The following is a 20,854-nucleotide window of genomic DNA, read 5'->3' on the forward strand; positions in this document are numbered from 1 at the left end:
TCTGTAGTGATTATGGTCCTCCTATTGGGGTCGAAGTTGCACAGGTATGGAGTGGAGAGAATGGCTGCCTTTAATTTCTCAAAAGCATTCTGGTGTTCTTCCTGCCACTTAAACTGTGCATTACTCTTAGTTAGATCTCTGATATTGCTGGTGAGATCTGCAAAATTTTTCACATATTTAGCCATATACTCTGCTAACCCCAAGAAAGACAGGAGTTCTTGTTTGTTAGTAGGAGCAGGGGCATCCTTCACTGCTTCCACTAAGCACATTTTAGGTTTAAAGCCCTCTTTGCTGATAGTATGTCCCAGGTAGTCAACTGTGCTCACCCCTATCTTACACTTTTCTTCCTTGAGTGTAAGACCAGCCTCCTTAAACTTGTTAAGCACTTGAAATAAGTTCTTATCATGCTCTACCGTGGTAGCACCATAAATTAGGACATCGTCCTGGAAGCATAAAGTATTGGGTATGCCTTCCAGTGCGTGCTGCATGATTTTCTGAAATACTGCAGCCGCAGACGCTAATCCAAATGGCATTCTGCAGAACATAAATGTGCCCAAAGGGGTGGTGAAAGCCGTAAGTTCTCTCGAATCCGGGTGTAACTCTACCTGGTGGTATGCCATTGATAGATCTAGCACACTAAAGCAAGTAGCTTTGCCCATAGTACTGAGTATTTCGTGTATGCGGGGCAATGGGTGCCTCTCAACTATTATGCTGTCATTTAGGTCTCTAAGATCAATACATAATCTGATGTCCTCTCCATGGGCCTTACGGGCAATTACAATGGGGGCAACCCATTCAGAGCAATCTATGGGACATATTATCCCTAAGTTCTGTAACTTAGTTAACTCCTTCTTTAATGGTTCCCACATGAGGTGTGGTATAGGTCTAGTTTTATGTACCCTAGGCTTAGCATTAAGTTTGAGTTTTATGCGATGCTGATAATGTTTGAGAAGTCCTAATTCTTCAGTAAATACTTCAGGGAATTCCTTACAAATTTCTCTACCTGACACCTCCTGGTCAACAACCAGCACTTGCTCTGGGTTGTTGGGGTCTAATCTTATCCCTAATTCCTTTTGATGCTGCCAACCCAGCAGATTGGACCCTTCCTCCACAACATAAATTTTCCCTGAAGTGGAACGGTCCTTAAAAGAAATTAGGGTTTGCATCATCCCTTTTATAGGAATCGAGTCTTTTGTGTAACTGCTTGGTGAAATATCAGCAACCTGTAATTCTTTCTCTTTCCCAATGTTCATTTCCTTGAAATCAGACACATTAAGTAGAGTAAACGGTGAACACGAATCTGCGTACATCTTAATCACTTTACCATTCAATCTGACATCACATTGGGGATATTTTATCTGATTGATTTCCCCGCCCTCATGAATCTGAAATACAATTTTCTTCACACTCTCTTGTTTACTATCATTAGCATCACTTGCAACATACGGTTTCTTTTGATTGCTGTGGCACAACCTAGCCAGGTGACCTTTTTTATTACACTTCCTACAAATATACGATCTTGCTTGGCAATTCGGACTATTGGCTAAGTGATTGCTGCTGCCACAGCGATAACATTTTAGTTTAGTATTATCATCATTACGTGAGTTTTCATTACTTTTCTCTTTTACCTTACATACCGTATCCTCAAGGTTTAACTTGGCTACCTCTGACACCGGTTCACTATTGATAGGTGTTTTCATCTCTTTGATGCATAGCGCTGTGTGTTCTATGGACTTCGCTATTTCTATAGTATTTTTAAGATCAGGTTGCTTCTGTAATAGTTTTTCTTGGATCCTAGGATTGTTAGTACATCTAACCACCTGATCCCTTATAAGTGAATCTCTAAGATTCTCGAACTCACATAACTCACTTAGACCCCTAAGTACAGCCACATAACTTGAGACACTTTCCTGCTTTCCCTGAACCCTGCTAAAAAATTTGTGTCGTTCAAGAACAATATTCACTTTATCACCAAAATGTAACCTCAATTTTGTCAATGCCAAGTGGTAAAGATCCAATTGATCATCTGCTAAGTTGGAATCTTGCGGAATGTCAGGAAGCGTATCAAAAACTTTTCTGCCATGGGACCCAAGATTATGCAACAAAATGTGCTGTTTTCTTATCGGACCAAATCTTTCCCCCCAATGGCTATTAAATATGACTCAAACACTTTTTCCCATTCATTCCAAGGACAATTTGGTTCTGAAAACTCATTTAAGTATGGAGGAGGTTGAGACATATTAGCCGCCATCTTAACAAAATATATACGCACTGGTAATATACACAGGAATAATCAACAACAATACTACAGTCTGAACAGAGACTGTCACTAGCAACTGGCTTGAGTGAGGAAATGCTACGAAGATTTCAGTTGATAGTATGTCTTAAACAGTGTCAAATCCACCACAGAACGCTTCTTAATGGTTGTCCTCCGCTGAATTTGAGATGACAGACTGCTAAAGGTTTGAGGTGTGCCTGTCACCGTTAATTTCTAATCAACATCGATTTCCTCAGATAATGGATGGCAACGCTGTTTAATGGAGATGACAGGCTGCTGCAAATAGGAGTGGTGTGCCTGTCACCGCAAACGAGGTGAAGATATAGATGACAGGCTACTAAAGGTTTGAGGTGTGCCTGTCACCGTTGATTTCTAATCACGTCGATTTCCTCAGAATGCTTAATAATGGATGGCATCCGCAGTACAACAGAGATGACAGGCTGCTACGGATTGGAGTGGTGTGCCTGTCACCGCAAACGAGGTAAAGATACTAAAAAAAAAAAAAACTAAAAAAAAACCCGTGAAGAAGAAATGAAGTAGAAACTTCACACAAAGCTCCTTTGAAAGCGTAAACTGTAGAATATGGGTTGTAAGGGGTTAACAGTTCGTGAGGAACCAGCCCCGCCTCTGATGACACTGCAGGCGTGGCTGAACTAAGGACGGCTGCGCCAGCAAAGACGAACACGGAACAAGGAAGCTGACACGATCACTCCGAGGAAGAAGAGAAAGGCCATCCGCCTAGTGCCCCCAAACAACAGCTGTCTTCTGCTCCCTAGCTCGGTACTGAGCCCCACGCACCAAACGCACGAATGAGCAGGGAAACGTCAAAGGAAAAACTTCCTCAACGAAGATTACTCAGCGTTGAAATCTGATCGTCCCTGGAAACACATCAGGAACCAGAAGGAACGGAACACCCAAAGATTTTGAGGTGAGAGTTTGACGTACCTCCGAATGTACTAAACGTCCAAAACCAGCAAATACTCGAAGTGCCGTAAAGTCACCTCCCAGTGGTTAAGCTCCACCACACACCGCTACGCTGGTTAATTACCAGGAATGGTTTAACATTTCCTATACCATGTTAAAAGTACCTGACCTCGTGGGCCACAAGGTGTATGAATAACAAAGGGATGGAGGTGGAAACTGCTCCCTCACGCAGTCTTCTAGTCGCCAGTGTTGAAAAGATGACAGCACAATGGTGAAGTAAGATCTTCTTTATTCCACCTCCACAGCGTTCCACAGTTCGTCTCAAGTGAGCTACACTAGGAACGTTCCCAACATTCTAAAGCAGCCTCTCGGCCAACAGAAGGGAAGTACCAACGGAGGATAGAGAGCGGGGGGAAAGGAAAGGAGGAAGATACCAAAGGAGGAGAGAGGTAAAAGAGGGAAGGACAGTGTAGGAAAAACAGGGATATAATTGTAACAGTATCACAATATGGGCACTGGTATGTAGCTCTTTACAAAAACCACAATAAATCAAATAATAGAAAAAAATAAAAATCTTCACAAATTTCAAATATTGCCTACGTTTTCACGTGTTTTTCAGTTCTGTATAGTGTGACAATATGATTAGAAATATAGCAACTGAGACGAGTAGATCAAAATTGAAATACAATGCTTCGAAAGCAAATTAAAGATCTGATGACATGATGGTGAATATTTTTAGGTGAGTGTAAATATTCTCCTTTAAATAGTTCGCGTATTTTGAGCAATTGGTAATTGATTTTAAATGGGCATTGTGAAAGTCTTTGGAAGACCTTTCTTTCTATATTTTAAAGTCACTCTCAACAGTTTTCATTACGCAGTGAAAGAATATTTAAAGTGCCACATTAGAAGTAAACATATTTGTCGTCAGCAAGAGAGGAAATATGTCATTAATAAGTACTTCATAGTCACTGTGAAAAACTTCATTAAATTGGCACTGTGGTTATTTTCCATAACCACATAGTAACCAGCGGCGACCGGCATGCTCGACGGAGGGGGGGGGACACACGGCCCGCGGGTGGTCAATAAAACACAATTAATTTAAAATAAAAGAAAACGTACCTGAGTGCCGCACGCCGGGATACCGCACTGCCTCCACTCGGCCTGTAATGGTGGGTCCGCGTGTTCCTTCCTGCTGCAGGAAGGGGGAAGCAAATCAGACGCTGGTAGGCGCAGCAGACTAGCGCCCCAGCCGGGACGTTTTCTCTGCATAGAGAAAGACGAAGAGTGGGCGGTCCTGCTCGAGGGCCGAAGGGAGTGGCTTACCCACTGTTGTGGGTACTGACTGTTTGGTCGGCTCAGGGCTGACCAAAGAGTCACTACCCACAACAGTGGGTAAGCCACTCCCCCCGGCCCTCGAGCAGGACCGCCCACCCCCTCCGCCCCCAACCAGGCACAGAGGCACTTCTGCTTTCTCGCAATGCGAGAAGGCAGAAACATAAATGGTAGTTTATACCGTTTATGTTTCTGCCTTCTCGCACTGCGAGAAAGCAGTAGGGCAACGCCCCCCACGCCCCAATGGGGGAGCCGCCACTGAAAGTTTCTCTTTTGAATTGTATTAACTAATGCAAAGTTGACAGAGTTTGCCTGCACTGCACACTGGTGGAAGATTGGCATGCTGATCCTGATTAATGCAAAGTATTGTTAAGCCAGAATTGAAAACCTTGCTCGGGCAGTCTTGTAGCAATACAAATCGTTCCGCAACGAAAGCAGCTGTACATACCAAACAAACATGCATGTAGAAGCAACCTGGGTTTGTCGATGTGAAATGAGAAGCAAATCATGCTGAAGTAAAAGGAAAGGGAATTCATGGAAACCTGGACGACCGGTGAAGGCAATGCCCAAACAGAAGGAGGGGCCATCACACGCTGTACAGTGTGATGGCCTACCAAAGTGTTCATCACACGCTGTACAGTGTGATGGCCTACCAAAGTGTTCTCAGATTGCAATCACCAGAAAGAGAGCTAAGCACACAAAGGAGGGACATTTTCAGAAATGCACCAATAAAAAGGCAGCATTTCTGGATGCCATATGAAACAACCTTTGGTGGGTGGCCCAGAGCCCATAGAAGAAGATACAACAGGTTGATCAAAGCTCAACCTAAAAAAACTCTCATAGGAAGCAATTAGAACTCAAAACCCTATGTAAGACAATAAAGTGCAGTTAACCAGGATGTAGTCACCCGCTGATGCTAACCGGCATTGGAGTGCAGTTAGAAAAAAAGAGGTTGATGCTTCTTAGTGAAATGTTATGGAGCATTAGGACCCAGGCGCTCCTTGCGGCCGATCTGAAAAAAAGCAAATTTAGACAAGTGTTGGTGGTTTGTCCCACAGGCCTCTACAAAGCCTGTGGCGCATTTTAAGTTGGGGAATTAATTCCTCTTCAATCCTGTGGTCCCCTGGGGGCCAACTAGCCCACCAGGTACCTCCAGTATGCGTCAGGGAGCTGCGTTGCAGAGAGGTGTTCAGAGGCCACGCCCCTTTTTACAACACTCTGCAACGCAGCTCCGTGGCGCTTCCTGGAGGTACCTGGTGGGCTAGTTGGCCCCTAGGGGACTTCTGGATTGAAGAGGAATTAATTCCCCAACTTAAAACGTGCCACAGGGCGTGTTTGCACACATATCACCTCAGGCCCCACCCCCTACCTTCACCAATGTGCAAACGTGCCCCGTGGCGTGTTTTAAGTTGGGGAATTAGTTCCCCCTCTGCAAACGTGCCAGGGGGCGCGTTTGCAGAGTGGTGTAAGGAGGGGGCGTGGCCTCCAGCCCAATCCCGGTTTTTTTCCCCTTCTTTTTTTTAGAAGGGGGGCTGTGTTCGTCAATCGGCGCCAACGTTATTCCAAATAGAATGTTGCAGATTTCCTATGGAAAATAGGTCCTAACTATATCTACCTACGACCGCCAGTAAGAATGTTCCACTTATATTTATTTCAACATAGCAAACACCCACACGTTTCAACTCCTCCATGAAAATGTCAAGTATCCTACATTTAAAAAAAACTCATTTATCTGTTTTAGGGCACAGTATATGAAGCCGAAGCGAGAACTGTGATATGCCAGCCAGACCACAGGGCCTGGACTACAAAGACAGTAGGAGACAGCGTCAAGCAGGAGAAAGGTGCAATGAATTTGAATGAAGCTGAATAACTCACATATTCAATCACTCCTGATCATCTAGAGGGCTATGACTCTCCTGGACCTAAATTGGACTCCCATGCTCTATGGTGATGCAAAGTGAGACAGAATATACAGCCTTGCTTTGTTTATCCTCTTTCCAAACAACATTTAAGTTAAACCAAACTACCTTTACCTTTTTGCCACAAAATTGATTTTAGTTACTTTGTTACCTTACTTTCCTTACCTTTGCGGTTTGTTTTTGTCAGTGCATATCACGAGGATAGAGACAGACAGAAAGATAATAATATTGAAGATGAGGATGAGTCCAATGGGCAAGAGGAATGCCCAGAGCATCGGTCTGTTTATATCAAATTTCTGATCTTCGTTCAGTGCAGCAAGCCAGCAGCTAAAAAGCAATAAAACACAATGCAAAATTACTGTTCAAGTTGTCAGAAAACACAGTGTTCTTTGTATGAGACCAGCAAAGGAGAAAAGAGAAACACTGTTGACCACGACACAAGACAGTCACCCAGGGTCGCACAAAAGGAGATCCGATCGGCATGAGGCGAAGGGCGCCTCATGCATGGAGTCTCCATCCAACCTTAATACTGTGGGCCTAAGACATCTTAAAGTCTTAGACTTGTGACACTTTGCTGAGTGGGCAGCCTTCAGCCCTTACGATACCAGATACGAATCTTCCACAAGATCATCCCACGCTCAGGGAACAAAGTTACACAGTTCAAACGTCACAATCACAATATGGCCTCAAGAGCAACCAAGTGACACTTATTAAAGGTACATTTACAGAATGCCGGAGGGTGTACGATGAGCATTAGGTATTATGGGAAATGCAGATGTGTAGCCGGCATTACACACTTCATTAGTGAACGCATACACCGGGTCATGGCTTTCTGACATTGAACTGGTTCTTCTTGGGGATATGTATTTCAGTCATTACTGCCGTCTCGTAGTGATTTAATCAGGGCAAGGTGATATAGCCATGGGGTGGAATGAAACGTGATTAGAATACCTGCGTTGCTGGTCACCGAATGGCAGGCAGTGCTCAGTTTCACAACTTTATTTAAGGAAATTTAAAAAAAGGTGGCGGCATTAGGGCTCAGAATCTAGACAAAACGAGCCACTCTCTTTCACACTCAGTGGATGTAAAACACAATTTAATAATCAAAAAAATAACAGTCTGGGGCTGAAAAACAAAGTCCTTGAGGGCTGGGCATAATGAATCATCTGGTTGCATGGAAGAGCATTCTCAAAAGGCTGACAAGGCTACAGCACATCCTCAGAAGGAGCCACCAGAGTGACGTAAAGGAGATATGAGCGCTGGTACTCCACTCTGCAGGTACTGGGATACGACGTATCTGAATTACACTTACCTTTCCCAACGAAGCAGCAGGTGCATGATTCTGACATTATCGGTATCTCCTCGACCGCTTACCTCAGCCTAATTATATACTTACTGCAGAGTAACCCTAGATTCTCTAGCATACCCCAACATTGCATTTTCCCCCTCGCTCTCCCTCAGGTCTCATGATCAAGGAATCCAAAGCACCTGAGGTCCTGAACCTGTTACTATGCATATAAGAGGCAGTGATCCTTCGTTCGTATCCATGTGGCTGAGAAGCAGTGGTGCACCATTGTGTTGAAAATATGCATACATTATAACTGCAAAACCCGTTGCGTGGTCTATAACTGTGTGCTTCATTACTGAAGGCTTTGAAATATTAGCCTGCAGCAAAAAACGAAAAGGCCAAAGGCGGCAGAACAAGCTGACAAACACACACAACGAAAAAGTCAATAAAGTGGGGTTTTCTTACATGGACACAAAACTAAGGGGTCCATTAGGGTGGGGAGTCCGCCCGCCATCCTAGCGGTGCTGGGACCAACCGCCAGTGGTGGGGCGGTCCCGCACCGCCAATTAGGATGCGACCGCCAGGGTGGCGGTCGCATCCTGCATATCCAACATTGTGGCGGGCGGTGCGGAGAGCAGCACCCGCCACAATGTAGAAAATGCATGTTGTGCATTGGCATGCACAAAGTGACAGGCACCGCGCGTTGCCACATTGTGTATGCAAATGTAGGAGGGTACCATGGGTACCCCCCAAATGCAGCCCCCCACAACGGGCCTCCAAAGCGATTCCTGCATGCCTTTCCATGTCGGAGTCTCCGCCATGGAAAGGCCAAACACCGCCCACATCATAATATGGATCGCCACCATGTTATAGGCCTTTTCCGCCCGGTAGGAAATCGTGACGATTGCCTACCGGCGGAAAAGCGGCGTACGGTCTTTCCGTCTGCCGCAGTACACCCCGCCATGCTAATGTGACAGGGGATAAAAGGCTGTCCGGCGGGGTGTTTTGGCAGGCGAATCGCCACTGCCAGTCGGGCGGTGGCGATCTGCCCGCCATGCTAATAGGCCCCAATGTATTAAAAAAAGTAGAACACATGACTGACGATCTTGTTTTTGCCCCCTCACAGTGCCCTGAAATGCATCATATTTATTGATAAATCAGAGAGTAGCCTTATTTGCTCTACATGTCCTCTGAACAGTACAAAAATGACAAAGTGGCGACATGAAGGCAGGGTACCCTCTCCGAGGATTACGCCTTTCATATTGTCCTTGACCTCAGAATGCCATCTATATATATTTTTAGAAAACCCAGCAGCAAATTTGGTTTCATCCTGTGTTTTTTTAATTAAACCCATTCCAATATATTTCTGACATGCCTAACAGCTAGCAGGCTGCGACAGTACCATGCATGAGTTGTGTTTTAGAAGCATACCTCATCTTCCGATGCACAGCTCCTCTAACTCACTTCTCACAAACACAATGGTAAATATTCTGCGATGATTGCTATTGTGCTGAAGTCGATTATTGGCAGTATATCTAGATGGGTACTATTAACCGACAATAATATTTCATATGCTACACTGACACACCACCACTTGGGAGGTAAGTATTAGTGAAATTAAGGATAACAATTATGCATTTAGCTTAACATGTAGTGGTAGGTCAATGGCAAGCACCAGATCTTTCCTGTTTCAACAAAACAGCTCCTTTACTGGCCCTACTTTATATATAAAGGGCCCAATTTAAATGTTGGCTGTATCTATACTCCATTGCAACGGACCATACATACTGCCAACATGAAGGTCCGCCAATACGTTGACTACGGTGGTGACTACTCCGACATAGCCAAACCTCTCAGATGGTCCAGCGGAGTAAGAATCATCGGACGAATGGATAATGGATATATATATATGTCCAGGATGGGCGGACATGTAGCCATTTTTTTTTACTGTCAAGTACTGCCTGCCAAACCCTGGTGGTGAGGGACAGAAAAAAACAAAACCAAAAAAAAATCCATTGAGGTTAGGCGGCAGGCCTTAAATTAATTTATCTTTTCCAACTGTCAGCGTGGACTCCTTTTAATGTATAGTTGAAGTGTTTCAGCCTGTTTGTGGCCTTTTCAGGACTGTGCCAGGGAGTGAGAATGTGCTTTTAAAATAGCACAAATCAAAAAAAACTCTAATGAATAAAAGATAATATTAAAAGATTAACTAACACATGTAATGATTTGCGTGCATGCTTAAGTGTCCATATCTTTTTGCTCTAAAAACATTTTTTATTAGTATCGGCCCACCAAATACCTCACAAATCTGCAAAACGCCGAAAAGAGAAGCTCTTGTACATCAGTAAGCAAGGGCCCAGAAATCTCCAAGGAGCAATCAAGGAAAAAATTAACCAGGGCTTGGAAATGTGCAAGGAGGATATTCCTCTTGCCAGCAAAGAAGCCAGTTTAGAGGTTTACCAGCAACAAGGAAAACCAAAGAACGATATCCGAGGGTATTTTGTGCAATACATCAAGCCCGAATCATTATTTTCAGCACAGACAAACCCAATCCTGGAGCACAAAACCGGTTATATTGGGGCCAGATGTCGGGTCCACCAGACACATTGGGGGCAAAAGCGCCACATTCAACTCAACCCAGTAGCCAAATGTGAACCTAATGGCAACCTCAACACCTCATAACTTAAAATCCACCTTGGCGAAAAAGAGGGTCCAGCATTGGGGATCTTCCCCACCCCTAATTTCAACCCCAAGGGGGAAAGTCCCAGGGCGGAGGAAACTAACAGGGATGGATCTAAGTCCACCACTAAGTCCAAAGGTACAAGTTATTAAAGGCAATTTAAACATCAAGAAGGAAAGTAGGAGCTCTATCGGGGATCTAGGAAACTCCCCTGCCCACTGAGGTGGCCCCCAAGTCCCTCCAGGTGTGTCCCCCCTACACTCTTCTAGCCCAACATAAAGAGACAGTAGTCACAGGAGAAGTTATGAATTCAAAAGATAAAAGAAAAGAGGGTGGGGTTAACGCCAGAGTACAGAAACAAAAACAAGATCAAACCTCGCCTCTCAAGCCGACTCCCCGATAGCTGCGCTGGCATCATCGGAAACGCAGCCCGGACGACAAGCTCGGGAGGCATTGCCAGAAGAGGTTCATCAAGAAAGCTGCTCCCTGTCTAGTTGGTGCTCGGACTTCTCAAGCTCATGCTTTATTCATCACCAGGAATTCAAGCAACCAGCCGGCATAGTGGAACAGCAGACAACAACTATGCCCTAAATGGCCGCAATCGTAAACATCAACAGAACACTTGATGCCATGGCTAATACTGCACTCCTACACTTCGACAAGCTTGAAGTGAAAATTTGCATACGACAAATGATTGCCGATTTAATAACAAGGATTGACAGAAAACTAGACACCCTAAATAACTTAATCATCAGAGCTGAATATTTAGTTCAAGTGGAACGAAAGCAAGCTAAGTACACCTGCAGGCCAATAACCAGGGGCTGCTCCTCCGCTATGGTGGAGTAGCGTTACCCCACTGCTTTCTCGCAGTGCAAGAATCAGAAATATAAAATGGTAATAACTCTTTTAGATATTACTATTTTATGTTTGTGTTGCAGTCGGGTGGGCGGGGCTGCTCTGCTCTTTGAGCAGGGCAGAGGAGGAGTGGTGTGCCCAGGATCACTGACAGAATATCGAGGAGAAGAATGTCGAGCTGCCAAAATATCAAGCTAAAAATATCGAGTGACAGAATATCGACTTCCTATCTACAAACATGTAAGTACAAAAATATCGAATCCTAAATATCGTTGTCAATATTATAGTTTGCTAAAATATCGACTTTTTTAAATGTCTTAAAAGTAATATAAAATGAAGGAAATAATCAATATAATTAAGTAAAGCATACTTAAAATAATTACAAAGACTGTTAAAATTAATAAATAATAAATGTAACGTTAAGAAATAAAATAAACATGCATTTTTATGTTTTATTATATATATTAACTTAATAATATTAAAATAATTAATATTTTTTATTATAAAATGTTAAAAACATAATTTAACATATAATTACATATATATATATATATATAAACCTAGAATATAAATATAAAAATAAATTATATATAAGTTAAAACATTAAAATTAATATTTATTTAAAAAAATATTTTACACTACATGAAATATAATACTGAAAACGTTGCTTAGCATAAACAATAACATTACTATTTTCACTCCGAGTGGTACAGTAGGGAAAGTCATGGCTAGCGGGTGGATTATGATTGTCGATATTACTAACTTCGATATTATGAAAAACTATATTTCTTACCTGCATTTCGATATTCTGCACCACTATATTTTTGTAAATCGATATTATGTCCAATCGATATTTTAAACTCAATATTTTGCCATATCGATATTCAAAATTCGATATTGTGACTGATTACCGTGTGCCCACTCCTGAATGCAGAAAGACTGTTTGGTTGGCCCTCTCGGGCCGCCCAAACCAGTCATGTACACTTTGCCCTTCTCCGTGCAGGCTGCAATGCAGCCTGCATGGAGAACATGCCCATCCCATTAGCCCCTTGCTGGGCACCGTCCTGACTAATCACAACCCTGCATGCAGCGTTGTGACTGGCTTAAGGGAGGGAGCCTGGCTGCCTGCTTCCTGCTCCTGTCGGAGGCAAGAGAGAAGGAGCTAAGAAGAGTACGTTTAATTAAGGTAAGTTTAATTTTTAAAATTTTTATTAAACAACCCCCCGCGTGATATCCCCCGCAATCCCCATCCCCACGCGACCCCACCACCGTGCGCGACCTCCCTGCCCCCCCACTTGCGAGCCATGCCGGTAGCGACTGCCAATAATCGAAAAATGATCAACTCTACCAGCATAAAGGACTACCTTGATTGACGACCTGAAAAAGTCACCATACCCCAGGATACCAGCAATGGGCCGACTGTATATCAAAGCCCAGGAGTACAAAACCCCACCAAGAAGGCCACCACACTAGTATGCAACCAACCCCTGGCGGATGAAGATGCACCTCATAAAATCCGAGGCGCGGTAATGATACGTGCAGATTACCACTATTCAAGAGAAAACGATTTGCCTAAGATAGGCAATGCCCTGAATCAACCCTGCCCAGGGCAGAGAACATTGCAACTACAAAATAAGACATAACCAATAACCCAGAGCTACCTGACAATCAGAGACCTTCCTTGTCAAGAAAAAATAAGAAAAGACAAACTGAAAAAATTACACAAAAGCAATAACAGAAGATAAACTCTTCTCCAAAGACTACGATCAGAGCCAGAAGAAGAACATGGAAAAGTTGAACCCTACATGCCAAAAGATAACAGGACCTGCAAATCCTGTCAAGAGGTGAGCGTTGGTGACTTGGGGGACCCCGATTTGAACACAAATAAAGCTACCATGGAAGCCCCTGAGGCCATAGTAATAACAAATAAGACTCCAGAAATAGCGAGTGATCCAGGACGGCACCCAGAAAAGGACCCCCCACTCCATCCACCCCAGATAACAGAGTCAACTCAACTGAAGGAAGCAAGTCCCTCAGTCCTCTCCAAGCCCTAAGTAGGGTCGCAAATAACGCAAACAACATCATTGCTAAGAGACCTGAGAGATGAAGTTGTTCAGGGAGACTCAGGTAAGCCATCTAACCACCATTTACTGCACACAGGCTCATGAGTGAATCGGGGTGGCCAACAGGCATAATAAAGAACCAAGGGAACAGCAAATCCCCAAAGGAGTCAGCATCAACCCAAACCAGATCAAGTAAATGGGAAGAAAATCCCAGCAAAAGACCAATTTTAAAAGACCCACTTCTTAGAAAACGATAAGCGCAAACTTGAAATGAACCAAATATTAAACCTTTACCGAGAATACGCATCAAGGGGAACATGGGATATCCTCAATAGAGGAAACTTCTTGAAATTATGCGCACATATACCAGCTCTGGAACAAATCTCCTCTGCTGATAGAAGGTGTAGCCTTTCTTCTCCCAGGGAATGGCGAGACCAACAAGCGCACTGAAATCATCTTTAACAATCCAAATCATGCTAATGCACTAAGGAAAAGTAATACACAGCTTGAACTTTGGGGTATAAAACGTGTTGATCCCGTGCTAAGCAAACACCCCTCCTGTTTCCTGGAGCAGAATGCGCACATACATAAAGGGACAGACCAGGAATGCAATCCAAAAAATAGGAATATGCTCACCACTGGCTCACCTCAAAAGCAAGCCGGCCTCTGGAAATTATGGAAGAGATATTAACAATTACAGCAAGTAGATTCGGTGAAGGCCGTCATTGCGCAGCCCAACATTCCACACTAACGGATTGGGAGTGGCTATCAGGTGCATTGAATTTTAGAGGCCTCTAAAACACTACAAACTAAATAAGGACACCTGAAAATAAGCTCATGGAATATAAGAGGGCTATCCGACTCAGCAGTCAAGAACAAAACTATTAAAGAGCTGCAGAAACATGACATTATTGCTCTCCAAGAAACATGGGCACTAAACTCCTCCCCCTGGCTGGACCTTACAGTATATGAATCCTCCGCAATGGCATCACAAGTTGGGGTCATACCTCTGGTGGGGTATCAATCTATGTACAGAACGATTTATTGGCAACAACAAAGGTACTAAATGCAGGAAAGGGGGACTACATAAACTTGAAAATAACCCTGACCAGCTGTGGGTGAACGAGAACAAGGCTATCCCTCATTGCAGGCTGCATCTATTTACATCCCACCAGGTTTAGAAGGGAATCTACCTTGACGTCACTCCTCCCCATTTTGTGGGATCCCAGCGCTGCAAACCCAGATTATATGTGGCACTTTCAACACCAACATAATGCAAGATGATTTGAACAACAGTCTAATAGGATTCCACAATGAAATTTGGGATATTCAGCCAATCAATGCGCAATACGAAGGAGGAGAGAAGCAAGGCAAAGTGCTCTCAGTGCAACTGAATCAACTGGGCCTTCGCATTATAAATGGTAGAGTAGCACCGGACATTCCAGCAGGCTACACACATACCTCTTCTATTAGGATGGCTACCCTAGATTACATGTCGGTGTCTCTGGCTCACTTCCAACGCATAGGCAAATATGAAGTCTCCACAACCTTAGCCAGCTATCATGCCATTCTTAGCTGTGAAGCCACAATATTGTGCCCCTGCCGCCCTAAAGCAGTCCTCTTCGGAAGGCAGGACGAACTTGAACCCATCAACATGGTAAGGTGGGACATGGACAACCAAGAAGGGCACAGTATGCGAGTGGATGACTTCCTAGAGGCAATCCTGACTGCAGGCAATGAAACTCTCAACTCAAATCTTTGGGGGTGCCTGGCCACATTCTTAAAGGAGACAGGCAGTATTGCTACAAGGAATTCTAGCAACATGGAATCATTCCAGCTCATGCCCTCAACAACCAGCAAAAACCAAACCAGTGCCTTAAAGCAACAACTAAACAAAGTCTTGAAGACCCCATGAAACAACAAGGGCAGATCAAATGGCTGTGATTCCAGATCACCACCATCAAGAAAAAATACAGAAAATCCCTCTATATCCAAAAAAAAGAGAAGGCCAGAAAATGGGCGGAAAAATTTAAGATAATAAAATCAAAGGACCAGAGAAAATTCTGGAGGTGGATCAATAAAAGTCTCACTCCAAAGCCTCAGGCGACAAGAGGAAATGTAGCTCCCACTGATTGGGAATCGTATGTCAAAAGCCTATACAGGGAACAGGCGAAGGACAAAAATGAACACAAAAATGAAAGCAAGGCTCTTGGCAAGATCATCAACTTGCCCCTGAGATCATCTAGCCCATTGACTGGTGACCTGATAACAATAAGCCTGGCTCAAGTAACCAAGGTGATTAAAGCAATGCGCCCAAGTGGCTGCCCAGGCCCAAACGGAATTCTAGCAGCAGTATACATATGGGATCCAAACAGATGGGCCTCAGTTATGGTTCCCCTATTTCAGCAATACCTATTGGGATCAGCTATCCCCAAGTTATGGAGGGGCTAAATACTGGTACCGATACACAAAAAAGGCTCCTGGTCATCCGCTGAGAACTACAGGTTAATTGCCCTCCTGGACACAGGAGGGAAGTGCTTCACCAGTATCCTAAACATGGAGCTCTAAGGCCGGGCCTAAAGCATCAATGTAATTCTCATCAGACAAGCAGGTTTCCAAAGGAGATGTCACATTGAGGACAATCTCATCTACCTGTTCCACTTTTCCGAAGCAACCATGGCAGCAAAAGACACGACTATGTGTGCTGGCTTTATAGACTTTCAAACCGCTTTAGATAGCATTTTAAGATCAAGGCTTTGGTCAAAACTGAATGCCTAAAGAATTCCAGCTAACGGCAGTAAAGGGCACAGACCTGTATGCTGGCCTTGTAGATTTTCAAACCGCTTTTGATAGCGTTTGAAGATCGAGGCTTTGGTCAAAACTGAATGTCTACGGAATTCCGGCTAATTTATTAAAAGCCATCACCACACTTTATACAGATGCGTGTGTCACAATAAAAGTCAGCGCTGGATGGACCACCATGGGAAAAATGAAGACAGACAAAGGCTTGAAACAAGGATGAATACTGGCACCTATATTGTTTAACCTCTATCTGGCTGACCTGCCAACCCACCGAGAGATGGTGAGCGCCTTTCCACCAAAAATGGCAGGTACCAGAATACAACCGTTACAATATGCAGACGATACTGTGCTCCTCGACTTGACACCTATTGGGCTGCAGCGACTCCTCCACAAACTAGCAAACTACTGTCAAATTAACAGCCTGAAGATAAATGTAACAAAGACAAAAGTCCTGAAAATTTCATCTAAACTGAAAAAAAGTTGCACCTTGTTTATTGAGGGGAATCCTGTTGAAGTCATGGAAGCATATATATATATATCTGGGAGTATGGCTGGACCATAGGGGCCAAATTTCATCCCACATCCATGTGCAACAGGCAGTCACTAACTCACTGGAATGGGCACTAAGCAAATTACGGAAGTCATTGGTGAATCCTGACTTAAGGCCACTGCTAAAGGTGATGGGTTGTGAATTACTTCCAGCAATAATACAAAGCTCAATCACCTTTAGAGAAAGAATGGCAAACTGGCTTGATAGGGCCCAATCCATTTGCTATCGAAGAATCTTTTCCCTTCCCAACTGCATGGCACATGCTCACATTCGAGAGAAGTTTTGCTTGGTCTCGCTGCACAGGGCACTCAAAGCCAACATTTTTATAAACTGCTTGAAAGGCAAACAGGCAAAAGAAAACATGCTAAAAAGCATAATTTGGGAAATAATAAAAAAATACCCTGACCAACTGGCACAAATATCTCAGCTCTGCATTGGATACACTAGAGATTTGAGAGATTTGGTCTAGGGGACTACCAGTGCCAACAGTCTCTAGACTAATAACATAGCAAGCAATAGCAATCTCAAGGGAACAGAATGCTCTGACCATTAAAAAATTGGCCCATGGCAGCTGGGCGTCCACACTGTACGAACCAGGGGCCCTGCCGATTTATCTTTCCCTGCCTTTTATTCTAGCTCTAAAACAGGATCTAATGAGACTGCGATTGGGCTTGATTCCATCAAAAATGTATTGGTGCGGGCAGAGATTTTTTGATGAGCATGAAAGACTTTCTGATTCTGTGCAAAAAAGGAAGAATCATTAATCCATATCCTTTGCATGTGTGAAAAGCTGCTCCATTTTAGGATATTCTGGCTGCGCCCAATATAGCGTGCCCAAAATATTAGAACTTTCTGTGCAGCTGTCGAAGCATGTCTGAAAAGCGAGTCCTCACAGTTGGTAGCTCGATTCCTGAAGTTCCTGAGCGGAGTTTTGGTATCACCAATATGTGTACCAGATACCACGCCCCAATAGACTGCTGAAGACTTCCAAATCTTGGAATGCTTAGCTTCGCAGGTGAGTCCAATGTTCCTTTCCCCTCTTTATCTTGGCTTCATTGAAATATTACTTGCGATTAAATTTAGCCCCTACGTTTTCCTTACACTATTTAGCAACTGCATTTTAATCTGGGTCTATTTAGGAGCCACCACACATAAAAATGCACTTTTAAGAGCCCAAGGTTCCTTCCCTTTTTAATTTAGCTCCATAGAAAGATTATTTGTGATCAAATTTGCCCCCTTTGATTCTGTGAAACTTTTTTAGTGATTGTATCCTAACCTGGGCTCTGTTAAGAGGTACCGCGCATGGATAAGCACTATTCCAAATAGACTATCCTTTTGACTAGATCTCCACCCAAGTTTTGACTTCGAGAAACCACTTAGCAACTGCACTTTAACCCAGGTACTATGAAGTTGTACTTTGTGTGGCTAGGGGACTTTAGACTTCTCGTATATCTTACATTCATGCAGCTTTAAAAGGCACAGCAACCTTTTAAATCATTTTTTCAAAATTTTAGAGACTTTCATTTTGCTCAAGTTTTATGCCGCTTCAGCCCTTTGTGAGCACTGTTATATTGTTGACACATAAAAATGCATCTATGGCTTTTATTGTGATGAGTTTAAATAATCGCACAATAAAGAATGTATCTATCTATCTAATTGGGGGAATGCATGGGCCATTTTTAGTGCTCCAAAGAAGGTTACATAATTTGAAGAAAAAAGTCTGCATTATTTAAATAAAACAATGGCATTTACTTGATATTTGTAGATATGTCTCAAGGTCAAACGAGATTACATTATTTTAGGAACCAATGATATCTCCTTGCTATTTGTAGATACGTGTAGTACAGTACGATCTGCTTTTTATAGTTACCCCCACTTTTTGCTGATGTATCACTGTTTTCGACTTAGACTGACTGGGATCCTGGTATTCAGGACCCCAGTCTATCTGCTTTCTCCTCTAAAGTGATTGCATGTACTTTAGGTACACTCCAGATTGGATACTGGGGTACCCTTATCAGTCCCTTGCATATGGTACACCATGCACCCAGGGTATAGGTACCCCAGAGGCTGAAGCATGTATTGTGCCACCCCTGAGAGACCACTCAAAATGGCACCACAGGTCTGCTACTGCAGCCTGTGTAAGGTGGTGCATGCACCCCTTACTTAGATATAGGTTACCTATATCTATTTTAGATCACTGCACAGTCACCCCTATGGCAGGCCTTATCAATCCCGAAGGCAGGGTGCTGGGTTTATGTGAGAAGGTGCCCCTGTATGAGAAGAGCCCCTCTGTAGCCTTCAGAACCTATTTTCCGGAGTTGTCTGTGATGCAGCCAACCATATATATTTAAGTGCCTTATAACCCCGCGGTAAATGCTAACTTTAAAACGGCTGCTTAGAAACATGTTGTGTTTGGTGTCAAACACCTTGGAATCATACCTCCCTGCCAGTAACTGGCGGGGGAGGTATGATTCCACCCTTCTAGTGGGACCTATGTGAAACACTGGTACACCCGGTACCAGCTTTCTCGACCTGGGCATCACAAAATGGATGCTGCCAGCCACAGACACAAGTCTGCCCTCCTGCTGCTGACCCAAGCTTGAGCAGAGAAAGGCCTGACAATAGGTTTCCTGTCACAGGGAGGTGTGACCACCTCCCAGACAGGCTTTAGTGTATTGGGGCTGGGTGGGTGCACTCAGAGTGACAGAAAGTCTGCATTGGGGGCACATTTGGTGTCCCTGTGCATAGTCCAGCTCAAACCGGTTGCAGGAGCCATTTGCTCCTGCTCTGGCGCAAAACTGGACAAAGGACATGGGTGTAGCCACCCCTCTGTCCTGACACTCTCATAGGTGGGTCCCGGTCAATCTGCTCTCTCAGCAATTCTGAGACCAGTATCCCTCATTGGGACCATGCAACCCGAACCCCTGTACACCGTGTACTTTTGCAGCAGCATATGCTTTTTGGCGATCCCTCAGGCTGTGCTTTAGGCTACGTGTAGTCCTGACCCCGAGCAGTATTTCCACCGAAGATTCCTGGCCTACACTCCACGAGTGTTCCGTGGGCTGGTATTTCGTGATTCAGCTCGATGTCCCTTCGCGATCCCTGGTCCGTTGGCGTGTGGGTTCCTGTTAAGGTAACTTTGAATTTTGTGGGCTTCCCTGGTTGCTCCAGACGTGCCCTGACTCTCCATTGCTTGGAGAGTTCCCAGGACCTTGCTGGTCCTCACCATAACTTGTTTCCTCTGCCCTCGTGGAATGCCGTTGCCAAGGCTTGTTGGTGTTCAATCTGGACACTGACCCCCCAGCACTCAACATCCTTCGTGGGACAGCTCACCTCCAGACTTTGGCCGTCGTCGACGTCTCTTGGTGCCCATGGCTGCAGAGTCAAGCATTTCATCTTCTCACCTGACATCGGTGGGCATTTGTTTACCGAGGCCCTGGTCACCCTGAAGTGAGCCAGACTATGTCCCCTCTGCTTTCAGGTTCTTCTCACCTCGTATCCAGGCTTGGATTCCACTGGGCACTTTTCATCTTCCCGGCAGCAGCACTTCTTCGCATCACGCCATTGAAAACAACGAGGGTTTCTGACACCACTTGACACCTATGCACCCGGCTCCTCTGTGATAGGTAACACGGGTACCTCAGTACTCACAAGGGTGCTGGCCTTAGAACCTTCTATGTTCCAGAGGGTTTGCTTGAAGTCCTCTCCGAAGTGTCCTTAACTGTAATTTTCCAGCCGCGACTTTCCCATAGAGTTGTACAGAGCTCGCATGTGTGTTCCCACACTGCACCCGTCCTCCGTTGGCTCCCTTTGTAACACCTTTGGGTGGTTCCTTGGGGTCCCAGCGATTCTACATGCTCTAGGCACTGTGCCTAGTGAAGTTGTTGTTATACCATGTTTTTAGTATATGGTTCCGTGTCCCCCTGGAGCCTGCTGTATATTGTGCTATTTACTGTTGTTCTATTGATTCAGTATTGTGTGCCTTGTGCTCTAATCTCATAAAGAGGTTAGTAGAGAGTGTTTAGTAATACATACATATATTGTATATAACACTTGTGTGGTTCGTTCTCCTTTCATTTGGTCATTCAGGAGGTTCTGATCTGGTAAAACAAGCTGCTTTACATTCCTTCAAGACTTAGCCTGAAGGCTGCTCTCCATAGCTA

At 44.2% G+C, this 20,854-nt stretch overlaps 1 protein-coding gene across 5 annotated transcripts in view; it reads right to left on the minus strand.

Moving 5' to 3' along the window:
• Positions 1-20,854, minus strand: part of ADGRG7 (adhesion G protein-coupled receptor G7) — a 1,782,456-nt gene that overhangs the window by 189,117 nt on the left and 1,572,485 nt on the right. For all 5 annotated transcript variants that reach the window (XM_085622407.1, XM_085622408.1, XM_085622405.1 and 2 more), the window contains one exon: positions 6,619-6,780. In XM_085622407.1, the coding sequence (XP_085478533.1) occupies positions 6,619-6,780 (162 nt within the window). The remainder of the gene's footprint in view (positions 1-6,618; positions 6,781-20,854) is intronic.

Source organism: Triturus cristatus, chromosome 8 (assembly GCF_964204655.1).
Source record: "Triturus cristatus chromosome 8, aTriCri1.1, whole genome shotgun sequence".
Taxonomy (NCBI): Eukaryota; Metazoa; Chordata; class Amphibia; order Caudata; family Salamandridae; genus Triturus; species Triturus cristatus.